This window comes from Dendrobium catenatum, unplaced genomic scaffold (assembly GCF_001605985.2).
Source record: "Dendrobium catenatum unplaced genomic scaffold, ASM160598v2 fragScaff_scaffold_1038, whole genome shotgun sequence".
NCBI lineage: Eukaryota > Viridiplantae > Streptophyta > Magnoliopsida > Asparagales > Orchidaceae > Dendrobium > Dendrobium catenatum.
Window position 1 is genome coordinate 2,441,797 of NW_021319500.1, and position 18,768 is coordinate 2,460,564.

At 35.5% G+C, this 18,768-nt stretch overlaps 2 protein-coding genes across 2 annotated transcripts; one reads left to right on the forward strand and one right to left on the reverse strand.

Annotated features, from left to right (window-relative positions):
• Positions 1–5,458: 5,458 nt before the first annotated feature.
• LOC110093430 lies at positions 5,459–6,355 on the reverse strand. Its single transcript, XM_020818310.2, has 2 exons — positions 6,268–6,355; positions 5,459–6,159 (listed from the first exon to the last, which is right to left on the reverse strand). Exon 2 carries the CDS (start codon positions 6,120–6,122, stop codon positions 5,637–5,639), a length of 486 nt encoding a protein of 161 aa, XP_020673969.1. The 5' UTR covers positions 6,123–6,159; positions 6,268–6,355; the 3' UTR covers positions 5,459–5,636.
• A 10,847-nt stretch (positions 6,356–17,202) lies between these two features.
• Positions 17,203–18,501, forward strand: LOC110093410 (mitochondrial import receptor subunit TOM9-2). Its single transcript, XM_020818289.2, has 2 exons — positions 17,203–17,589; positions 18,210–18,501. Exon 1 carries the CDS (start codon positions 17,241–17,243, stop codon positions 17,541–17,543), a length of 303 nt encoding a protein of 100 aa, XP_020673948.1. The 5' UTR covers positions 17,203–17,240; the 3' UTR covers positions 17,544–17,589; positions 18,210–18,501.
• The last annotated feature ends 267 nt before the right edge of the window (positions 18,502–18,768 follow it).

The window sequence follows — 18,768 nt, forward strand, 5'->3', positions numbered from 1 at the left end:
TGTGACATATGTATACAAGTGACATATAAGGATACTGCGTGGATCAAAAATAAAAAATGAATTTTCAATGCATCGCTCTAAAGGTGTGAAACATACATTATAAAGGTACACAAAATGATGCACACATTATTTAAACAGAAATTTAAATGATCCTCATGTGCTCTGACAAGTGTGTTACGCTCCTAAACCCTTGCCTAAGAATGTTGTGCGGTCAAAAGTTAACTTAAATTCAAGTCCGATCATCCTCTTTGAATAGACCGTAGTTGATAAGACTTAAACCAATGAACAAATGCACAATCATAGTGTCGAACAGAGTATTTGATTTTATATGTTCATATTATGCATTTAATACATATTACAAAGAAAATTCAGTAATAAAATACAAACTCTTGGAACCAACACTCATTGAATTAATCAAAGTATATAATTTTATACATTCACATTATGCCTCAAGATCTTTTATTAAGTAAATTCATATATTAAAATACATACTCTCGGTTCCAATAATCATAAGATAACTTCAAAAATTAGGAGCTGAATCCGATCCTCTGTTGGCAAGCAAAAAGAGTTGATATGGTTCGACTAATGAAATAAAAGTACCCATAAACCTTGATAATGGTCGTAAAAAAAACGTAACTAGGGGGGACCCTACCTTTCAAAATACTCAAACCCCAATGCAAAATACAAATATATTTAAAGTGATAATAAAACCACCTCAATGATGATCGTATTAAGAGATTATATCAACTAGAGGGGTCTTTATCTTTTAAATGCCCTAAAATCTCAAAACTAATCATAAAGGGGTTCTAATTTTAATAAAAGTTCAAAACTCAAACATCACTTAAATTAATATATTCAATATAAAATAAATCACTTAATAAATTAAAGCAAAAAATTCATCCACCCTCTGCAATAGTTTTTCAGGTGGATAAATTTGAAAATCACTTCAGCACAAAAAAAATGAAACACTAGTCGAGAATATCACTATGATTAATTATCAAATCATCTCCTTATAGTAAGGACATGTCATGTGTTCTCTAATTGATAATTTTGTCACAATTGACCCACTAAATGATACTACTAAATTACAGTCATGATAAGAGCCCGTATGTTCCATAATGGCTTTATATTCTTGAGTAATGAATCAATATGGTACAATCGATAGAGCACAAAGCTCTTTCTTAGCTAAATTGAGCTCAAATATATCCTCTTAGACAAACATTCATCCCAAGTCTATATGATACTCTTGTACGAAGTAACTTATGATTACTGATAAGGATCCTATGGTCAGGTTGGGTCGACTACCTTTTATGGCTAAGTAGACTAAGGATCATGATGAACAAGGATGACAAAACCATAGAATATTTATCGTGTTCATCAACATCCCCCATCCGCTTTTTGTGAGCGGTGATAATTTTTAAATTTCAATATCTAATTATACTACTACTATATATTGATATTACATATGTGCTCAACAACTAGTCTTAAATGAAAAGGCTCTCTCATTATCATGAGGGATTATTAACCATAGGGCATGTGCCTATAAGAAACAAGACCTCAGATCATGAAGTCCTCTCAAAATGAGGGTGAAATCTCTTTGTAGTATCTTATCTGAATTCCAATCAGCCTACTAAAATTTGCTCTTAAACTTAAACTCGCTAAAACTCTCCTTGCTGAGAAAAAAAGACATCAAGAGGCCAAGGAGGGAGTTTTTGGAGCCTATAATAAGTCCTGTTTAGATAATCTTTGTATCAAAGAGGAAAATTTTAATTTTCTGCTAACTCAATAGGAAAATCCCTCACTATCTTCAAACTAAGCTAGATAGTTTCCTATCACTAGGTAGACCAACCAACATGAATTTTGATTCTTTTTATTCATACAAGATAGCAAAATCATAAAGTGTGAATACAACGAGATTCTAAATTAACCATTTTGGATAAGTGAAAATATAAGTCTCCTAAAAAGGAAATATGATGTCTACAATGAAATGAAAAATGAAACTAAGGGATTTGCAAATAAAGGAGCATACAACCAATCCAAAAATTATTAAAGATTCCATAAATACCAAAGTAATTAATAAAGTGCCTCATACCTTGACCGACCTTGAGTTTGATAGAAGTAAGCCCCCTAAAATCCATTTAATCGTAAAAATGGAAGTAGTAGTGATGCATTGTAAAAAGTTCATGGAGTCTGAGAGATATAGAGTTTAACGTCCTAGCCTTATATAAAGATCTAACATACAAACATATAAGAGAGAGGGGTGCAATATTTAGAAGTAACACCAAAAATTTTACGTAGAAACCCATATAAAGGGGAAAAATTATGGGGCCTAGCTCAGTTGAAATGATTCCACTAACGTTGGTAGTTGAATACATATAATTCCCTTCCTCGAAGGATGGTGTTATCTAAATGAAATAAATACACATTATATAGAGCACATTAAATTACTGGAGAATGACGTGATAGCTATCCTGAAGAGAGTTTAGTTTATAAGGTTGTGGACGAGTGATAGTCAAAGGGCCATAGTTGGCAGATGACGGAGATTGGAAGGACCAACGTTTTGAAAATCGGACCAGACCGGCCGGTTCAACCGGTTGAACCGCAAACCGGTCGGCCGGCCGGTTACGGTTCAAACCAGAACCGCGAAATCCCAAAACCGCTGTTCGACAGCTCGAACCGACGGTTCGACCGCCGAACCAGCGAACAAGTCCCGGTTTCGGATAACCGGCCGGTTCAGCAACCGCACCATTTTAGCGGAAAATGAGAGATCAGACGGCTGAGATGTGCTTCTTTATGCGAAAAAACCAAACCCTATTTCATTTCTCTTGTTTCGACTGTTCGGGACCTTCGGGTTCTTCTCCTTCCCGACGCTCCTTCGCCGTGTCTGGTCGCAAACTCGCAAAGCCGGAAGCCGTCACCGAAGAGGACAGCTCGTTAGCGAAGACAGAGGGCAAACGAGCCTTCTATACTGGTTTGTAACTTTGTATCGTTTGTTTCTGAAGTTTTTTTTTTTTTTTTTCAAAACCAAAACCACAGAACAAACACTAAATAGCGAGGATTCAAACCCCACCTTAGGTGCTCGCATGGTGCGTTGGCTGGGCGGGCCAATCGGGTCGGCAGTTCCCACGAGGGTTGTGGGGTGCATGGGCTGGCTTGGAGGGCCTGGTTGGGTTAGCTATATGGGGGCGGGCTGAGGAGATGTGCGTGGGCTGGCTTGAGGGCAGCGGGAAGGTTGATTGGGGCGAGCAGCGGGCTGCTTGGGTATAAATTTTTTTTTTTTTTTTATCATTTTCCGACGTAAAAATAATCCACCAAAAATAGATTTCGACGAATTTTTAGTCGGAAATCAGTCGGAAATATTTTTGGCGCATTATTTAACATCGGAAAGGATTTTTCAACGCGCGTTTTACTGTCAGAATAACTTTAGCCGAAAATTCTCCGGAAATACTAAGTTCCGAAGGATTTTAGCCATTTTTCCGATGAAAATGACAGTCGAAAAATGGCATTTTTCCTGTAGTGAGGGATCGTAGTTTTGGGGGGCGATGGGGGTCAGAAGGACTATAGTTAAATTAATGACGGTGGTCTGAGAGATCGTAGTTGGCTGGTGATGGAGGTCAGAAGTACAATAATTGGGTAGTGGTGGTCAGAAGGATCAAAGTTGGGTAAATGAAGTTAGAAGGATTTTTGTTGTGCAATAGTGGCTGAAGGGCCATAATCAAGAGATAATGGGCAGAGGGATTATAGTTGGCAAGCTAAGGAGGTCAGAAGAGTCATAGTCGGGTGACCATGGTCAAAGGTGATGTAGTTGGAGGGTGATGAATGATGGAAGGACCATAGTAGAGTGATGATGATTAGAAGGACTATAGTCATGCAATGGATGTCGGAAGGACCGTAGTTGGGCAACGATGGTTGGAAGGATCATAGTCAGACGACGGTGGTCAAAAGAATTGTAGTTAGGCCACGATGGTCAAAGGGATCGAAGTCGACAAACGATGGAGGTTGGAAGGATCGCAGTTGGGTGACAGTGGTTAGAGGGGTAGTTGGTGGGCGACAGAGGTCGAAATGACTATAGTCAGGTGACATTGATCAGAAGGATCGTTGTCGACGGGCGATGGAGGTCAAAGGCATTGTAATCAACGGGCAAGGGAGGCTAGAAAAATTGTAATCGGTGGGCAACGAATATTGGAGAAATGATAGTCGATTGACGGTGGTAGTCTGGCGGGACCATAGTTAGTGGGCGACGGTAGTAGGAGTTATAATAATCGACGGATGGTGGTTGGAGTGGCCAAAGTCGACAGACTAAAATGATAAGTGGAAGGCTCGACAATTGCAACCAGATGGAGGTCAAGCAACGATGATCTATCAGAGGTCCAGTAGCGACAACCTGGTGGCACAAATTTGTTGGCGGTGGTGCCGAGGTGGAGCTCCAAGATTCTTTAAGCCTTAAAGTTCTTCTCTTACGCAATACCCCCCCAACACACACACATGTTGATTCCCCTGATCATGGAGCGTTTATTGAGCATTTAAGTGCCTTATTGATGTCAAATTTAAGTGATATTTAGCTAATTGGATTTTTGTCGTCAAGCCGCTCGATTTGACTATAAGTATGTCATGTTCAGATATCAATTAGTTATCCAAATGATGCTTTGAAGCTTTCAAGAATATTTTGATCCTTTGATTTGGGCTTATTTGGTTTTGGATTTAACTGAATTTGGTGTCATTATGTTTGTCACCTTCATATGGTCAATTTGACTAGAAGCTTGTTGCAATCAGAGTTTTGATGATCCCGAATTTAATTAAGGTTGTTGTAGGATTTTGGTGATCAAGGTAAAAGAATCATTTGAATTATTCTTGCAATGACAAACTTATAATGGCAGAGCCTTAATGAGGGTCATGGGGGCACATGATTACTCTTGCACCCTTGCTTATATATCCTATTTGTGTTATTAAAAAGGCCAAAAGGGTGACTACTTATAAAATCTTGTTGGTTCACAAAAGAAATCAGTGGCTTTTACAGAGGTTATATTGATTTTTTATGGCAAGCTGCAAAATTTTCTCATAAATGTTAAATAACTATCTAAAGAACACTATAGAAGAGTTCCACCACAAAGGCTTTCGTATCAGTTATAAATTAAACTGTTAGGATAGATCCATTTTTGCTGAGATTTTGCAAACGAAGTGATTAACATAACTGTAAAATAATGGCAGTATACACAGCAGAAAACAACTAATAGAAAATAGAAAGAGCAATTGCCAAACTCAGCAATGAGAAGCCACACAGAAATTGGCAATGCAAAGAAGAAAATTGACAATCAGAAAATTTACATTATCGAAGAGGAATTACATATATTTGACAACAGATAATAAATAGGACTCTTCAATAACCTGTCAGTTCGAAGAAGAACTAAGTTTTACTATCATTACTTTTCGCTTAAATTCTGGTCAGAAGTCCAAAAAGAATGGAAATAACTAAAATTTGCAAAGAAACTTCTGAATAGTTTTACAAGAGAATTTTTTAATTGTGCAAACTTGAAATAAAAAAAAAAATATATTATCTAACAAATATTCTAAAATATCAAGCACAACACTCATTTTTGTTGAAGCTCTCATAAACTCGAAGGTGCGATCCTTGCAGATTATGCTATTCGCTGCCTCTTCCTCCAATAACCGTAAAGTTCTTCTTCTTCCTCCTCTATTCCAACTTCAGCTTCCAGAGGAATATAATCTTCAGAGGCGGAAATACTGTCTTCAAGAGGAATGTAGTCTTCAGAGACGGAAACACCCAACAAGTTCTCTGTTTCCTCTGCTTCAAGAACTGCGCCATCTTCATCTCCTCCCACCTCAAGAGGGATATAGTCCTCCGCCTTTGCTGCAGAAAGCTGTCGTTCTTCTACTACACGATCATCACAAGTACGGCCGTAGACATTAAGGAACACGATATAGCTGGCTATGGAAGATAACGGACGAAGTCGGAAGACTTTCTCCATGCTTTCTTCTTCTTCTTCTCCTTCTTGGCGGTGGCAATCCACGGAATCTCCATCATCAAAAACGTCATCGTCTTCTCGTCCATTAGAGCTGACCAAGGATAGAGGAGCGCAAGCTTCTTCTTTTGTGACTTCCATTGAAAAATCCTAATCGTTTACTTTTCCAAGGCGCCTCCTTTATATTTAGGGCATTGGAGATTTGGAAAGATTTAAGATATTGATTAGCAGATATATGAGTAAAAGTAACAAAATCTATGTAAACCTTTAAAGAAAAATTCCTTACCCTGGACGCGAGGGATTTGGCAACAAAATACCGGACTTCTTACGTCGTGCGGCCAGTAATGTTCGTTACAGGCCGGGTATTCGGCTAGATAGTAGGCATGGATGGATTGACCGTTATGGCGAAAGAATATTTATAAAAAAATACATTAATTATTTATTTCTATAAAAAGAAAACTGATATTTAAATTATAGAAAGAAATAAATTTTGAGCTTATAATTTATTATAGCTAATTAGATCCCAGTAAAAAGGAATTTGATTGGGAGCTTCACCTAAACCAATTGATTTTATTTGCAAATTTAAGAAAATCAAATTATTGGCATCAATTTTGTCGAACTTGGATCCCAATTGAAATTTTTAAGTTTTCTTTGACTCATCTAAACTATTGTAAATCTTGAATACTTCTTGGTTACCCTACTTTGTCTTAATAGGCTAGGTTAAAACTAGTTCAAGCTTAAAAAAAAAAAAAATTCTTGTTCAAGCTAGAAAGAGCATTGTGCCTCTTTATGATATGTAGGAGCTCTATAAAGGTTATTAGCCAGTTTTAAAGTCTTATCTTACCTGTTAGTACTCTAAAGCATTTAAGTAAAACCAAGCCAATCTAATCGGCTATAAATTGATCGAATTATGCCTATTGTCACCTTACATGTACTTTTTATAGTTTCGAGACCCAATCAGCCCATCCATAATTGGCTCAAGTATCTTATTGGCTTTGTGCGCTAACCCTACCTCCACTAAGGTCAACTCACCCTAATTGCCTTATGACCTTACTTTACACATGCACTAAACCACAATCAAAGGTCTTTATGGACCCTAGCTCAAGCATAAAGGCTTAGGTCCTTCAGAGGCCCAGATGGGTCCGTTCTCGGTTTGTCCTAATCTATAAGGGACCCCAAGGATTCAATGAACCCAATGGGCCCAATTTGAGTTACACCCCAAGTCAAACATAAAAAACAATGAATGGATCCTTGAAAACCCTTGCATTTAAGACTATGGGCTCTGAAAATTCGGCCCAGGCCTCCCCCATCGCACTTTTTCTTCGGGGGAGTTTTAACGGATAAAGTTTCGGGGTAAATTTTGGGAAAACAGATGAATTTGTAGATAAGACACTACCCAGAGATTTCACCATCATTTTGCGAGGACTTTATGATATGAGTTCTGGTTTCCTATAGGCGCAAGCTTCTATAGTTAATTACCCCTCTCGGTAATGAGAGAGAACTTTCGATTAAGGCTAGTCATCGATGAATACATCGTATCCGTGGATACATGGTATCTGACATACCGTAGCAGTAGCCAGTATGGGTTTGAGAATTTAAAAATTTTGATATTTAAAATTAGAAATTTCACCATCTTTCACTTAAAGCGAATGGTGGAGAAATGGATTATGGACCTAATCAAGATCCCATGGTTTCATCATACCAGGCCATCGTAGTCCCTGGTCTACTTAGTCAGAGGAGGTAATCAACCCAACCTGACAGAAGGATCCTTGTCGGCAGCCATGGGTTGCTTCGTCCAATGGTACTTTATAGACCTAAGGTGAGTGTTTGTCAAAGGGGACAAATTTGAATCCACCTTAACTAACAAAGAGATTTTTGTCTTATCGATTATATCCTATTAATTTATATATATCTCAAGGATTTGATGTCACTAATTTCGTCCAGACGGATCGTCCCGACCCTTCCAGGTTCGTACAGACGAAATTGACAGATTTCTTCACAATTTTCTTCAGTTCGTCCCATACTAAAGCCAGTTCGTACGGACTAATTGCACTCAAAAAAATCAGCTTTGGAGGGGGTTTTACACTTTCGACAAAGGATCAGGTTTCATAGGCTTTATGCGTTTGTGAATGAATTTTATTTGTTGGAGGCCTTGATTGAAGGCCTTATATGAAAATATAAAATAGATATTATAATTGACTCATCAGTCGTATATCTGTTTGATAGTTCGAGCCATGTCAACTCCCATCATATAGAAAGATTAGGCTCAAAGTACGCTCATTTATTAACCCGCGCAACATACCTAGACCTCATGTGTGTATCCAAAACATGCTCGTCGAGGCCCATATGGGTGTATTATACATCTCCTTCCGTATACCCATGTGCATACATATTACAGTGCATATGCAGGATTTTTTTGGAACATTTAAGAGGTCTTCTATAGTAGCTCATAGAAGCTCATATTCGCCATAGTCTTCTAGCATTTATATGAAAATGGCATATATGATGTATAATCATTATTCATCAAAGAGCTTGCAAGCCTCAATAATCTTATCCAACTCAATGCTTAGAGCCAGGTTGAACTGAGATTTACTCACTCCATAATGATTTGATATGGCTTCCCGAGCTCGTATATGAATCAGTAAGCGACTCTCTAATTATGCCATCCTAATAATTTTATATTGTTGGCTTAAATAAAGAATCAATCATTTCAACCTTGAATGATTGCATTCTTACTGATATCTTCTTCTTCCAAAATCCGTGGTCACTATCCCGAATTAATAGTTTGTTATTTCCATTGTATATCGAATCCTTCTAATTGTATCGACATTTTAAATGTTGAATGGGTATCCTGCAGTGATATTAAGCCTTTCTGCTTGACTTGCTTTCCTTGGAGTTGAATTGTGGTTGAAGGGAGAGATGTTATTGTGTCCCTTCATCTCTGCCTTTTGACAAATTCCTCGTGCACGTGTTGTATTCGTTGTAAATAAATCATCATTGTCTGTAGGTAGATGAATGTGCTCATCTACGAACTGAGGTTGACTGTTGAATGAGTTGTGTTCATTGTTAATAATCTCTCCACACATTCATCCGCTATCTATCATGCTCATAGTGTGTTGACCTTCAGTATGCGTAGGCAACCACTATATTTATTCATGAGTTCGCTGCCGTTGACTAAGGGGAAGTCATAACATTCAATGCATGAGGTTTATATATGCAAGGGAAAGCATTAGTACTACCGTTGATTGTAGATATGCATTGACATGGCTTTTATGAATTAGCTATGACATTCATTAAAGATTTTCCATGATGATCTATAGATTGGTTGCCAAATATTTCACCATCTTCTCATTGTTTGCGCACAAATTCTATTTGCAAACCCTCCTCAAAGGTAGTTTAAACCTACTTTTTGTAAACTCTTTGTCCTCAAAGATAGTTTACAAGATACATGATGAGCTTGATACCAATCCCTTCACTCCAATTGAGATGGTCGTTATAGGCTGAATATGATAGTTCAAATAAAATTTATGCCAAAGCTTGTAATGAATTTGTGCGTGAGTCCTTGCTTGGATGAGATTCGGATAGATCTTCCTTTATTTGTATTTCAATTGGTATTTTATTGCTTATTTGTGTCATAACAAGATCAACTTGATTTGATTAAGCCTATCAAAAAAGTAATGTTTATGATACCAATTGAAGTGGATAGCACAATCAAGAGAGACGAATTAGTATATCTTTAAAAAATATATATATTTTTTATTAAATAACAAAATCAATAAATTACATAAGAAATAAAATAACAAGGAATCTAATGATTTTTTTTATTTAAAATAAAAATGTCGTTCAATCCAAAGTATAAAAGTCACTAATTTAAAAAGGTATTGCTCCTTCTTTTTGCAATTTTTAAGATCAAAATTTTTTTTATTGTCATAGCATCAGATATCATCATCATAGCAGTATTCTTAAGTAGCAAAATGAATAAAATGCCAAAATTCAAAAAAAAAAAAAAAAAAAAAAACCTGATATACAATGGCTTGATCAGCACAGTATGATGAAAAATTATAATGACAATTGAAGAATAATTTTAGCATGTGTTTTGAAGTTAATCTAAATGAAAGCAGAGATCGGCTACATCAATTAATATGGGAGCATAGTATGAATTCATTTGGGACGGCTTTCTTACTGCTTCGTAAAGTAGTTTTTTAGAAAAAAATTAAAATTTTTTAACTAAAAATTATTTTAAAAAGCAGTAAAAAAGCCATCCTAAACAAAACAATTGTTGGCCGGATGTCTTATAGAAGTCTCATTTTTTGTAGGCTAAGATATTCATAATCAATGTCTTACACATCAATTCATATAGAAAACATGCTATAAGTGAAACCTTTATGCAAATAGTGTTTGTCCACTTCAATATATTACACGCAGCGATGGAGCCAAGAAAATTATTTAGGACATACAGTTTGAAAGAAGCATAAATTAAATTTTTTTTTGCTATAAATAAAAATTGAAGAGTCAGAACCTATTAAGCCATTGCAAACAGAACACACTTCAATTACACGCAGCGAAGGAGCCAAGAAAATTATTTAGGATATACTATTTGAAAGAAGCATAATTTTTTTTTTGCTATAAATAAAAATTGAATAGTCAGAACCTATTAATATATATATATCTATTACATATAAAAATAAATTAAAAGTTTTGTTAGGGGCACATGACCATTCTTGCACCCTTGCTTAAAGAGTGACTACTCCTTACAAATCATGTTAGTTCACAATAGAATAAGTAGCTTTATAGTGGTTATTTTGATTTTTTATGACAGCACAAATTGCAACTAGATATTCTTGTAATTGTTACAAAAAGACCTGAAGAACATTATAGAAGTTCAACCAGGAAGGGCTTTCATATCGATTAAAATAGTTAGGATTGGCCTAATTTTTCAGCGATTTAAGCCATTGCAAACAAAACAATTATTAGGTCTGGTGACCGGACGTAGAGCTACGTGCGGTCACCACTGATTTACCCGGTATTTGCTCGGTATTGCTTGGTAATAATGAGAAATACCGCTCTGTGAAGACCAATACCAAGTAAATACCGAGCAATACCGAGTTTTTTCTTTTTCTAGAAAAAAACTCGGTAGTGCTCGGTGTTGCTCGGTATTACTCGGTATTTACTCGGTATTTGTCTTCACATAATGATTTTTCTCGTTATTGCAGAGCAAAATCGACAAATACGTGATTTTGTTCCTGCTACGTGGCGCGATCTCAGTGCCGGCCGAACGTAGCTCTACGTCTTTTCACCGGACCAAATAAAAGTTCTTGCAAACACAGTTGTAAAAGAAGTGCTTACCAAATTGTGCCACTATGTGAGTTTTACAATGATAAGCAAAAATTTTAAAAACAATTTAGGCCTCTTTGATTGTGATTTTTATACATTATATTCATGCGCAAACATTAGTTTTCTATATTCATATTATCCGTTAAGTATAAAGAACTCGTAGAAATATAAATATAAAATAGAAACAACCATTACCTACCAAAGCAATGAGATTCTACATTGAAATTGGCAATAAAAAGAAGAAAAGGGAACAATCAGAAAATTTCAGAACTTCTCCAACATGCAAGAGGAATTACATATATTTGACAACTTCTCCCAAAAAAGAAAAAAAAATACATTTTTTTGACAACAGGTAATAAATAGAATTGTTGAATAACCTGGCAACTCAAGGAAGAACTAAGTTTTGCTTTCATTATTTTATCCTTTTTAGATCTCTTCAAGATTTAAGCTTTGTGATAAAAATTGTTCTTCATGGATAAATTTGTACAATCTTCAAAAAAAAAAAAAATTATAAAACAAGAGAATTGAGATTACGTGTATGCTTTAGACGACGGCAATTTTTTATGAAGTTGATCATAAAATGATTATAAGCAAGTAGTTTTTTTTTATTATTAAATGGTCATAAAAAATAGTTTTCTGCGTAATAAATAGAATTGTTGAATAACCTGGCAACTCAAGGAAGAACTAAGTTTTGCTTTCATTATTTTATCCTTTTTAGATCTCTTCAAGATTTAAGCTTTGTGATAAAAATTGTTCTTCATGGATAAATTTGTACAATCTTCAAAAAAAAAAAAAATTATAAAACAAGAGAATTGAGATTACGTGTATGCTTTAGACGACGGCAATTTTTTATGAAGTTGATCATAAAATGATTATAAGCAAATAGTCTTTTTTTATTAAATGGTCATAAAAAATAGTTTTCTGCACATAAATTTTTTAAAAAAATATTGATAAAATAGTACTTAAATTGAATTATCATTATAATTTGAAAAAAAAAAGTAAAAACGGCTACAAACAACATATAAAATAGAAAAAAAAAATCCTGGATTTTTGTTAGTATTTGACCCTAGAATCAGAAGACAACAGCCTCCTCAGCTTTGAAAACGGAAAAAAATTAGCAGTAATGATCATTAATGTAATACCCTCTCAGAAACTCAAAGGTAAGATATCCTCTCAGATTATGCTATTCGCTGCCTCTTCCTCCAATAACCGTAAATTTCTTCTTCTTCCTCCTCGATTCCAACTTCAGCTTCAAGAGGAATATAATCTTCAGAGGCGGAAATATTGTCTTCAAGAGGAATATAGTCTTCAGAGACGGAAACACCCAACAAGTTCTCTGTTTCCGCTGCTTCAAGAACTGCGCCATCTTCATCTCCTCCCACCTCAAGAGGGATATAGTCCTCCGCCTTTGCTGCAGAAAGCTGTCGTTCTTCAACTACACGATCATCACAAGTACGGCCGTAGACATTAAGGAACACGATATAGTCGGCTATGGAAGACAACGGACGAAGTCGGAAGACTTTCTCCATGCTTTCTTCTTCTTCTTCTCCTTCTTGGCCGTGGCAATCCACGGAATCTCCATCATCAAAAACATCCTCCTCTTCTCGTCCATTCAAGCTGTCCAAGGCAAGAGGAGCGCAAGCTTCTTCTTTTGGAGAGATTTTTCCTTCTTTTGTGACTTCCATTGTAATGTCCTAATAGTTTTCTTTTCCAAGGTGCGTCCTTTATGTTTAGGGAAACGGAGATTTGGAAATATTTAAGATAAAGATTAGCAAATAAATAGAACTACTGGAGCGAACGTATGAATAATGAGTAAAAGCAGCGAAATCTATGTAACCTTTTTAAGGAAAACTTCTTACGCCATACGCGTGGGATTTGGCAAGCGATTCTATCCTATGGTCGACAAAACTTGAAAACTGTTCTTCTCTCGTGCGGCCAGCATCGTGCGTTACAGGCCGGGTATTCGGCTAGATAGTAGGCATGATGGATTGACCGACTTAGAGAAAAAAAAATTTAAAAAATTAATTTTATATTTCTATAAAAATTTAAAAGTAACGGATATTTAAATTATAAGAAAGAAAAAAATTTTGAACACATTTATCAAAACTAACTAGATCCTAATAAAAAAATAATTTGAGAGCCATTGATGCTTATTAGCTTGGTTGGTGGGCGAATATGGTTGGGAACCCCCAACTCGTGTTCGATTTCCCTCAAGAGCAGTGCCACTTAAATGGGGCTCAATCAAGTGCGGGACATGAGGTATTTTGGGTGGATGCCTCTTCTATGCTAGTCGAGGATTAGTCAAACTGCCAAGCATCTTTTTTGGGGTGGTAGCGAGTGGATTCCCCGTTCCCAATAAATAATAATAATAATAACTATTGCGTCCTAGAATATTCACAGCGGTAGAGAAATATAATGTTTAATGTCTTAGTATTGTTTGAAGATCCATCATGCAAACAAATGAAAGAGATAGTGTAGTATTTATAAGAGACACCAAGATTTTTACGTGGAAAATCCTGAAAAAGGGAAAACCCACGGGGCCTAGCCCAGTTTGAATGAATCCACAAGTATTTGTAGTTGATTACAAATGAAAGAGATTAGTTTCATTTGGGGTATGTAGGTGAAATAGCTGCTCACACTTTCCATTATAAGCCCTTAATGTGTTCCCACTATGTACCCTGGAGATTGATTTATGCGAGGTGAAGCAACGTAGAATAAGACACGATCAACCCAAGGTGACACGAGTGAGCAAGGCATGCTTTGATTCACATTCCAAATTCGTGTGTGGCTACGAGAAAAATGACGCACCACAAGCAAGACACCCTATGGGGTTGTTTGGATACACGAAGAAAGATGGCTACCTTCACAATGAGCAAGCTCCTGTCGTTACTTTCGATCCTAAAGAGGAACAATAAGGTGTTATTTCGGATATGACAAGAAGAAACGCTGTCAAATTCAGGATCTACAAAAATTAAATGTGGTCAGGTACCACCGACAACAAATTCAAATTCTAATCCTAATAAGGTTATAAGTTTCTAAAATGAGATATTTTTCTTCTCGTTCTTCATTTCTTCATCTCCTTCCTTTGAGCTCCTTGGATTTGTCGGGTTCAGGTGTCCAAATAAAAAGAACTCCTCCCCAAATGGGTGTTAATTTCTTTTCTCTTTGAATTTTTAAGTAATCAAAATTTGAATTTCCAAATGAAAGGAGCTCTCCCCTAAGGGATGTTTCCTTCCTCTTTGGAATTTAGATTGGATATTTAAATATCCCATTTTAGTTAAACTTTCACAACATTGTGAATTTTAAATTACATATAAAAAATTAAAAATATTCTAATACAACCTGCATAGTTATCCTAAGTAGTTTATATAAAATCATCTAAAATTTTCAAACATGTGTATAAATAATTTGCTCACATTTGAGCATAATCACACTTGGCTATGCTCTTTTAAATTTTTAGGGAGATATGCATTTAAAACACATGCATAAAATTTGGTTAATTATAATTTAATTAGCCCCTTTTTCTTTTAGCCCTATATGAGTATGACCACCTGTTTGCATTATCATCCATATCATCATAACCAAGGAAAATCTAGGGCCCATCACATCATATCATTGGTAACATGGTAAAGGAAAATATTATATCATAAGCAATCACAACAATCAAGCCATAATAACCAGCATACAGTGAAATCCGCAAAAAACCTCGTTACACAAATCTTGGCTAGAGTTGGTTGTCTTAGCAAACTAGCTTAGTGTAGGAGTTCAATGTTTAAATTGTATGAATTTAGAATATTTATTCATTAAGGCCAAAAAGGGGATTTTAGTTAAAGTTTAACTTATATGCATTTAGATTTTATTATTTAAGTTTTAATGATTGGAATTGATTATTTAATTTTAAAGAATTTATAAATTAATAACCCTAAGTGTAAGGGCTATTAATCTACAAATCCTAAGGCTCTTAAATGAAATGTAATCATCCCCTTATAGGATAGATGATCACATGAAGCCTTTAAAGATTTATTGCTGATTCATTAAGGGTTAGAAGATGGATCTTTCAAATCAAAGCACATGCCCTCCTAGTGAAACTAAGCGTGATGTATAAGGTCAATGCATTATTAAGGTTAGATTAAGGGTTATAAATTTTATACAACTATGCATTCCATAAGTGGAGGCTAGCAAGGTACATGAAACCTTATTTGTTGTTAATTTTTATTAAAATCCCTTAAGAGAATTAATATGTGTGTGCCCTCCTAAAAGGAATCATGCACCACATAAAAATACTATTGGGTGAATTATGATGTATTAAGAAACTTGGAAATTAATGCTAAAATACCCTCCAAAGGAAAGCAATCATTAAGCGAGAAAGGTCTTTATTAATTTAATTGAGATTAATTATCAAATTTATTTGATTAAAATTAAATCACTATATTAATTTTTTTTTTATGTTTTGAATTTTGTTCAATTTTTCTAATTTTTATTGAATTATTTGAATTTTTTTTCAATGAATTATTGAATTTTGATTAATCTTAATTAATCATTAATTAATTATTAATAAATTATGATTAAATTTTATTCAAAAAATTTATTTAAATTTAAATAACTAATCTCTGAATTTTATTATATTTAAATTTGTTATGTATATTTGATTTACATTTATTATAGATTAAATTATGTCTTTAATGAATTATTTTAAATGAATTAATTGTTAACAGGCCTGCCAATCAAGGCCATGTCTAACTCATTAGACACACAAAGTATTAGGATTGGGTAATATATATATGTGGAGCTCAACTATTATATGACTTGTTCTTTTTACCGTGGTATATTATAGAACCAAGCTATAATCAATACTTGGAAATTATTTATTTTTTCATGTAATTGTTTATTTATCATAGTGGATTACTTTATGATTTTATTATGATTTGTTTCTTTGTTTAAAGCTTCATTTATATGGTAGCTCTATTACGTGCTAGAAAATTTTGCAACGGTAGAGTGAGAGTTTAATGTATTTTTGTTATACAAAAATCTTACACATATGGATAAAAGTTATATATGACTATAAATTTTTACAAGGAAAACCCAGCAAGGGAAAAAATCACAGTGCCTTCCACATATCACATGTCATCGATCTTAAAATACGAGCAAATACCGAGTAGTACCTAGCAAAACTAAGCAAATACCGAGTAGTACCTAACAATACCGAGTAATACCTAGCAATACTGAGCAAATACTGAGTAGTACCTAGCAATACCGAGTAGTACCTCGCAATACCGAGCAAAACCTAGCAATACCCTAGTCTGTACAAATCAGCTAATACATAGCAATATTGGGTTCCGGTCCGGGTCGGGTCGTCGGGCCGTACGGTAAAGAGTAAGAGCACGTGACGATATTTTATTAACGTATGGATGTAAAGCTAAGTCCTGGACCTAATAAAAATTCCAAGTTGAGCCGCGTATAACACGTATTTTTTGGACCTATTTTGAACCAATGCGCAACAGCCGCTATTTTGGACCGCGAAGGAGACTCAATGGTCGTAACGTCGCAGAGGTTTCCTGCAGGATTGGAGCGGAATGCATTGCAGTAGTTTGCTTTGACACGCTACCTGTTAGCCAGTTCCTAATTCCACTGTACCGCGCGGCATCTATTAACGGTCAGTCGTTGACTCCTTTTATTAGCATTAATGATTCAGTTATTTATTTATTTTTTAATTTTCAAATAATTGGATTCAATTTCTCTACTGTTAGCCCGGTAACTTCTTGAGCTTAATCAACATTCAATTCATTTAGCCTAATTTTGCGCTGTTGAGCTGAGTTGATTAAAATCAGAACCTTGTAAATTGGATTGAATTGATTGAATGAGACAAGTAAGGGTGTGAGTGAGTTACCTCTCTCTCTCTCTCTCTCTCTTGGGAGTCTGCGGACGATGGCTTCTCAGAACCGGAGGCTCCCTGCTAAAGGACGCGATGAGGGCATCCTTGCGAAGTTCTCTGAGTCCCAAATCGTCCTCCGAGGAAGGGAGACCGCTGGCGAGGTCGCCATTGTTGCCAAGAAGCTCCTACGGAGCACTGGCAGAGCCGCGTGGATCGCAGGTACGACCTTCCTTGTCCTCGTTGTTCCCCTCATCATTGAGATGGACCGCGAGGCGCAGATGAATGAGCTTGAGTTGCAGCAGGCCAGCCTCCTTGGCACCCCTCCGCCCTCCCTTGCGCCCCCACCGCCTAAGTGATTGGTTTGCTTTATTTTCTCTGGAATCGGGATCAAGATTCCCTGAGGTAAAGCTTCCTCTATTTCATGAGAAGTTTGATTCGCTAGGAGTTGGGGCGGATCGAAGTTATAAATCTTGAACTTGAGCACATGGCCTCAATAATATTCTCTTTCATTCCTTTTCAGAGAATGCTGAAAATTTTGTTGATCTTTGGGGTTTATGGATCTATATTTTTCTTGCAGCTTAATTAATGTCTAGTTTAAAAGTTGGGTGTGCAACAGGGATTTTCTTCTTCCGATTTAGTTTCTTGAGTTTGGTATGCTCTATGGTTTTAGCTTGTGCTGTTTTCTTTGTCCGGAGCTAAAACATTTATATATTGGTTTTGTGATATAAGTGGAGATGCGATCACTTATTATTATTGTATTTTTCATGCCTGCCTAAAATTGATGGTTTATTATCTTAATAGTGCATGGTATTGTAAATAATTTGAAGATGAAAATGGTGATTTCCTCCTTTCTACAAGCTCAATGAATCCATGGCATTTTCCTTAGGATTACATGTCATAGAAAATTGATGTTGCAACTAAAAAGGAGATAGCAATGTTTCCCTTATCCATTTAGGCGCTTGAATTATTGTTTGTTATCCTACGAAAGCATCTCATATCACCTGTTTTTCATGCAATGGTAGGAGCAACATAAGGAATTCAACGGATTAGCCGAAAAATCTTGGAGCACAATGTGTTAATGATGCATGCATTATTTTGATGATTAGACAGAAGTTTTGGGAATCCTCATTTTATGTGATGCTGAAAGAATATAAATAAGATATATTTATGTTTTGCACATGTAGCAAGCAATTTTAGAAGTTATATTTGAGCTTTTTTCATTTGAAGACAGTGGCTATTACTGCTTGTTGCATAGAAGAGAACCATCTAGATTTCTAAAATTTCTAATATATTCATTGTGTTTTCATCCTTAAATCATCCTTAATTTAAGGGACATTATTATTATTGGTGTGAATGAGTTAAACCAAAAATATATGCAAAATTATTAAGCTTGATATCCGAAACCCATTTTATATGGCTAATCTAGAGCAACTTTTTATTAAGAAAAAGCTCCTGTAATTGTTCTTCAAAAGCATTAACCCAGAAGCGAATGCAAAGAATCACAAAATAATTAGAAAATGATCAAGCATCAGGGAGAGAACACCAAAATTTATGTGATTTGACTTGTGCAAGCCTACATCC

Excerpts from the sequence above, each read along its gene's own strand:
- LOC110093430 (XM_020818310.2), bottom strand. The coding sequence starts at position 6,122 with ATGGAAGTCACAAAAGAAGAAGCTTGCGCTCCTCTATCCTTGGTCAGC.
- LOC110093410 (XM_020818289.2), top strand. The coding sequence starts at position 17,241 with ATGGCTTCTCAGAACCGGAGGCTCCCTGCTAAAGGACGCGATGAGGGC.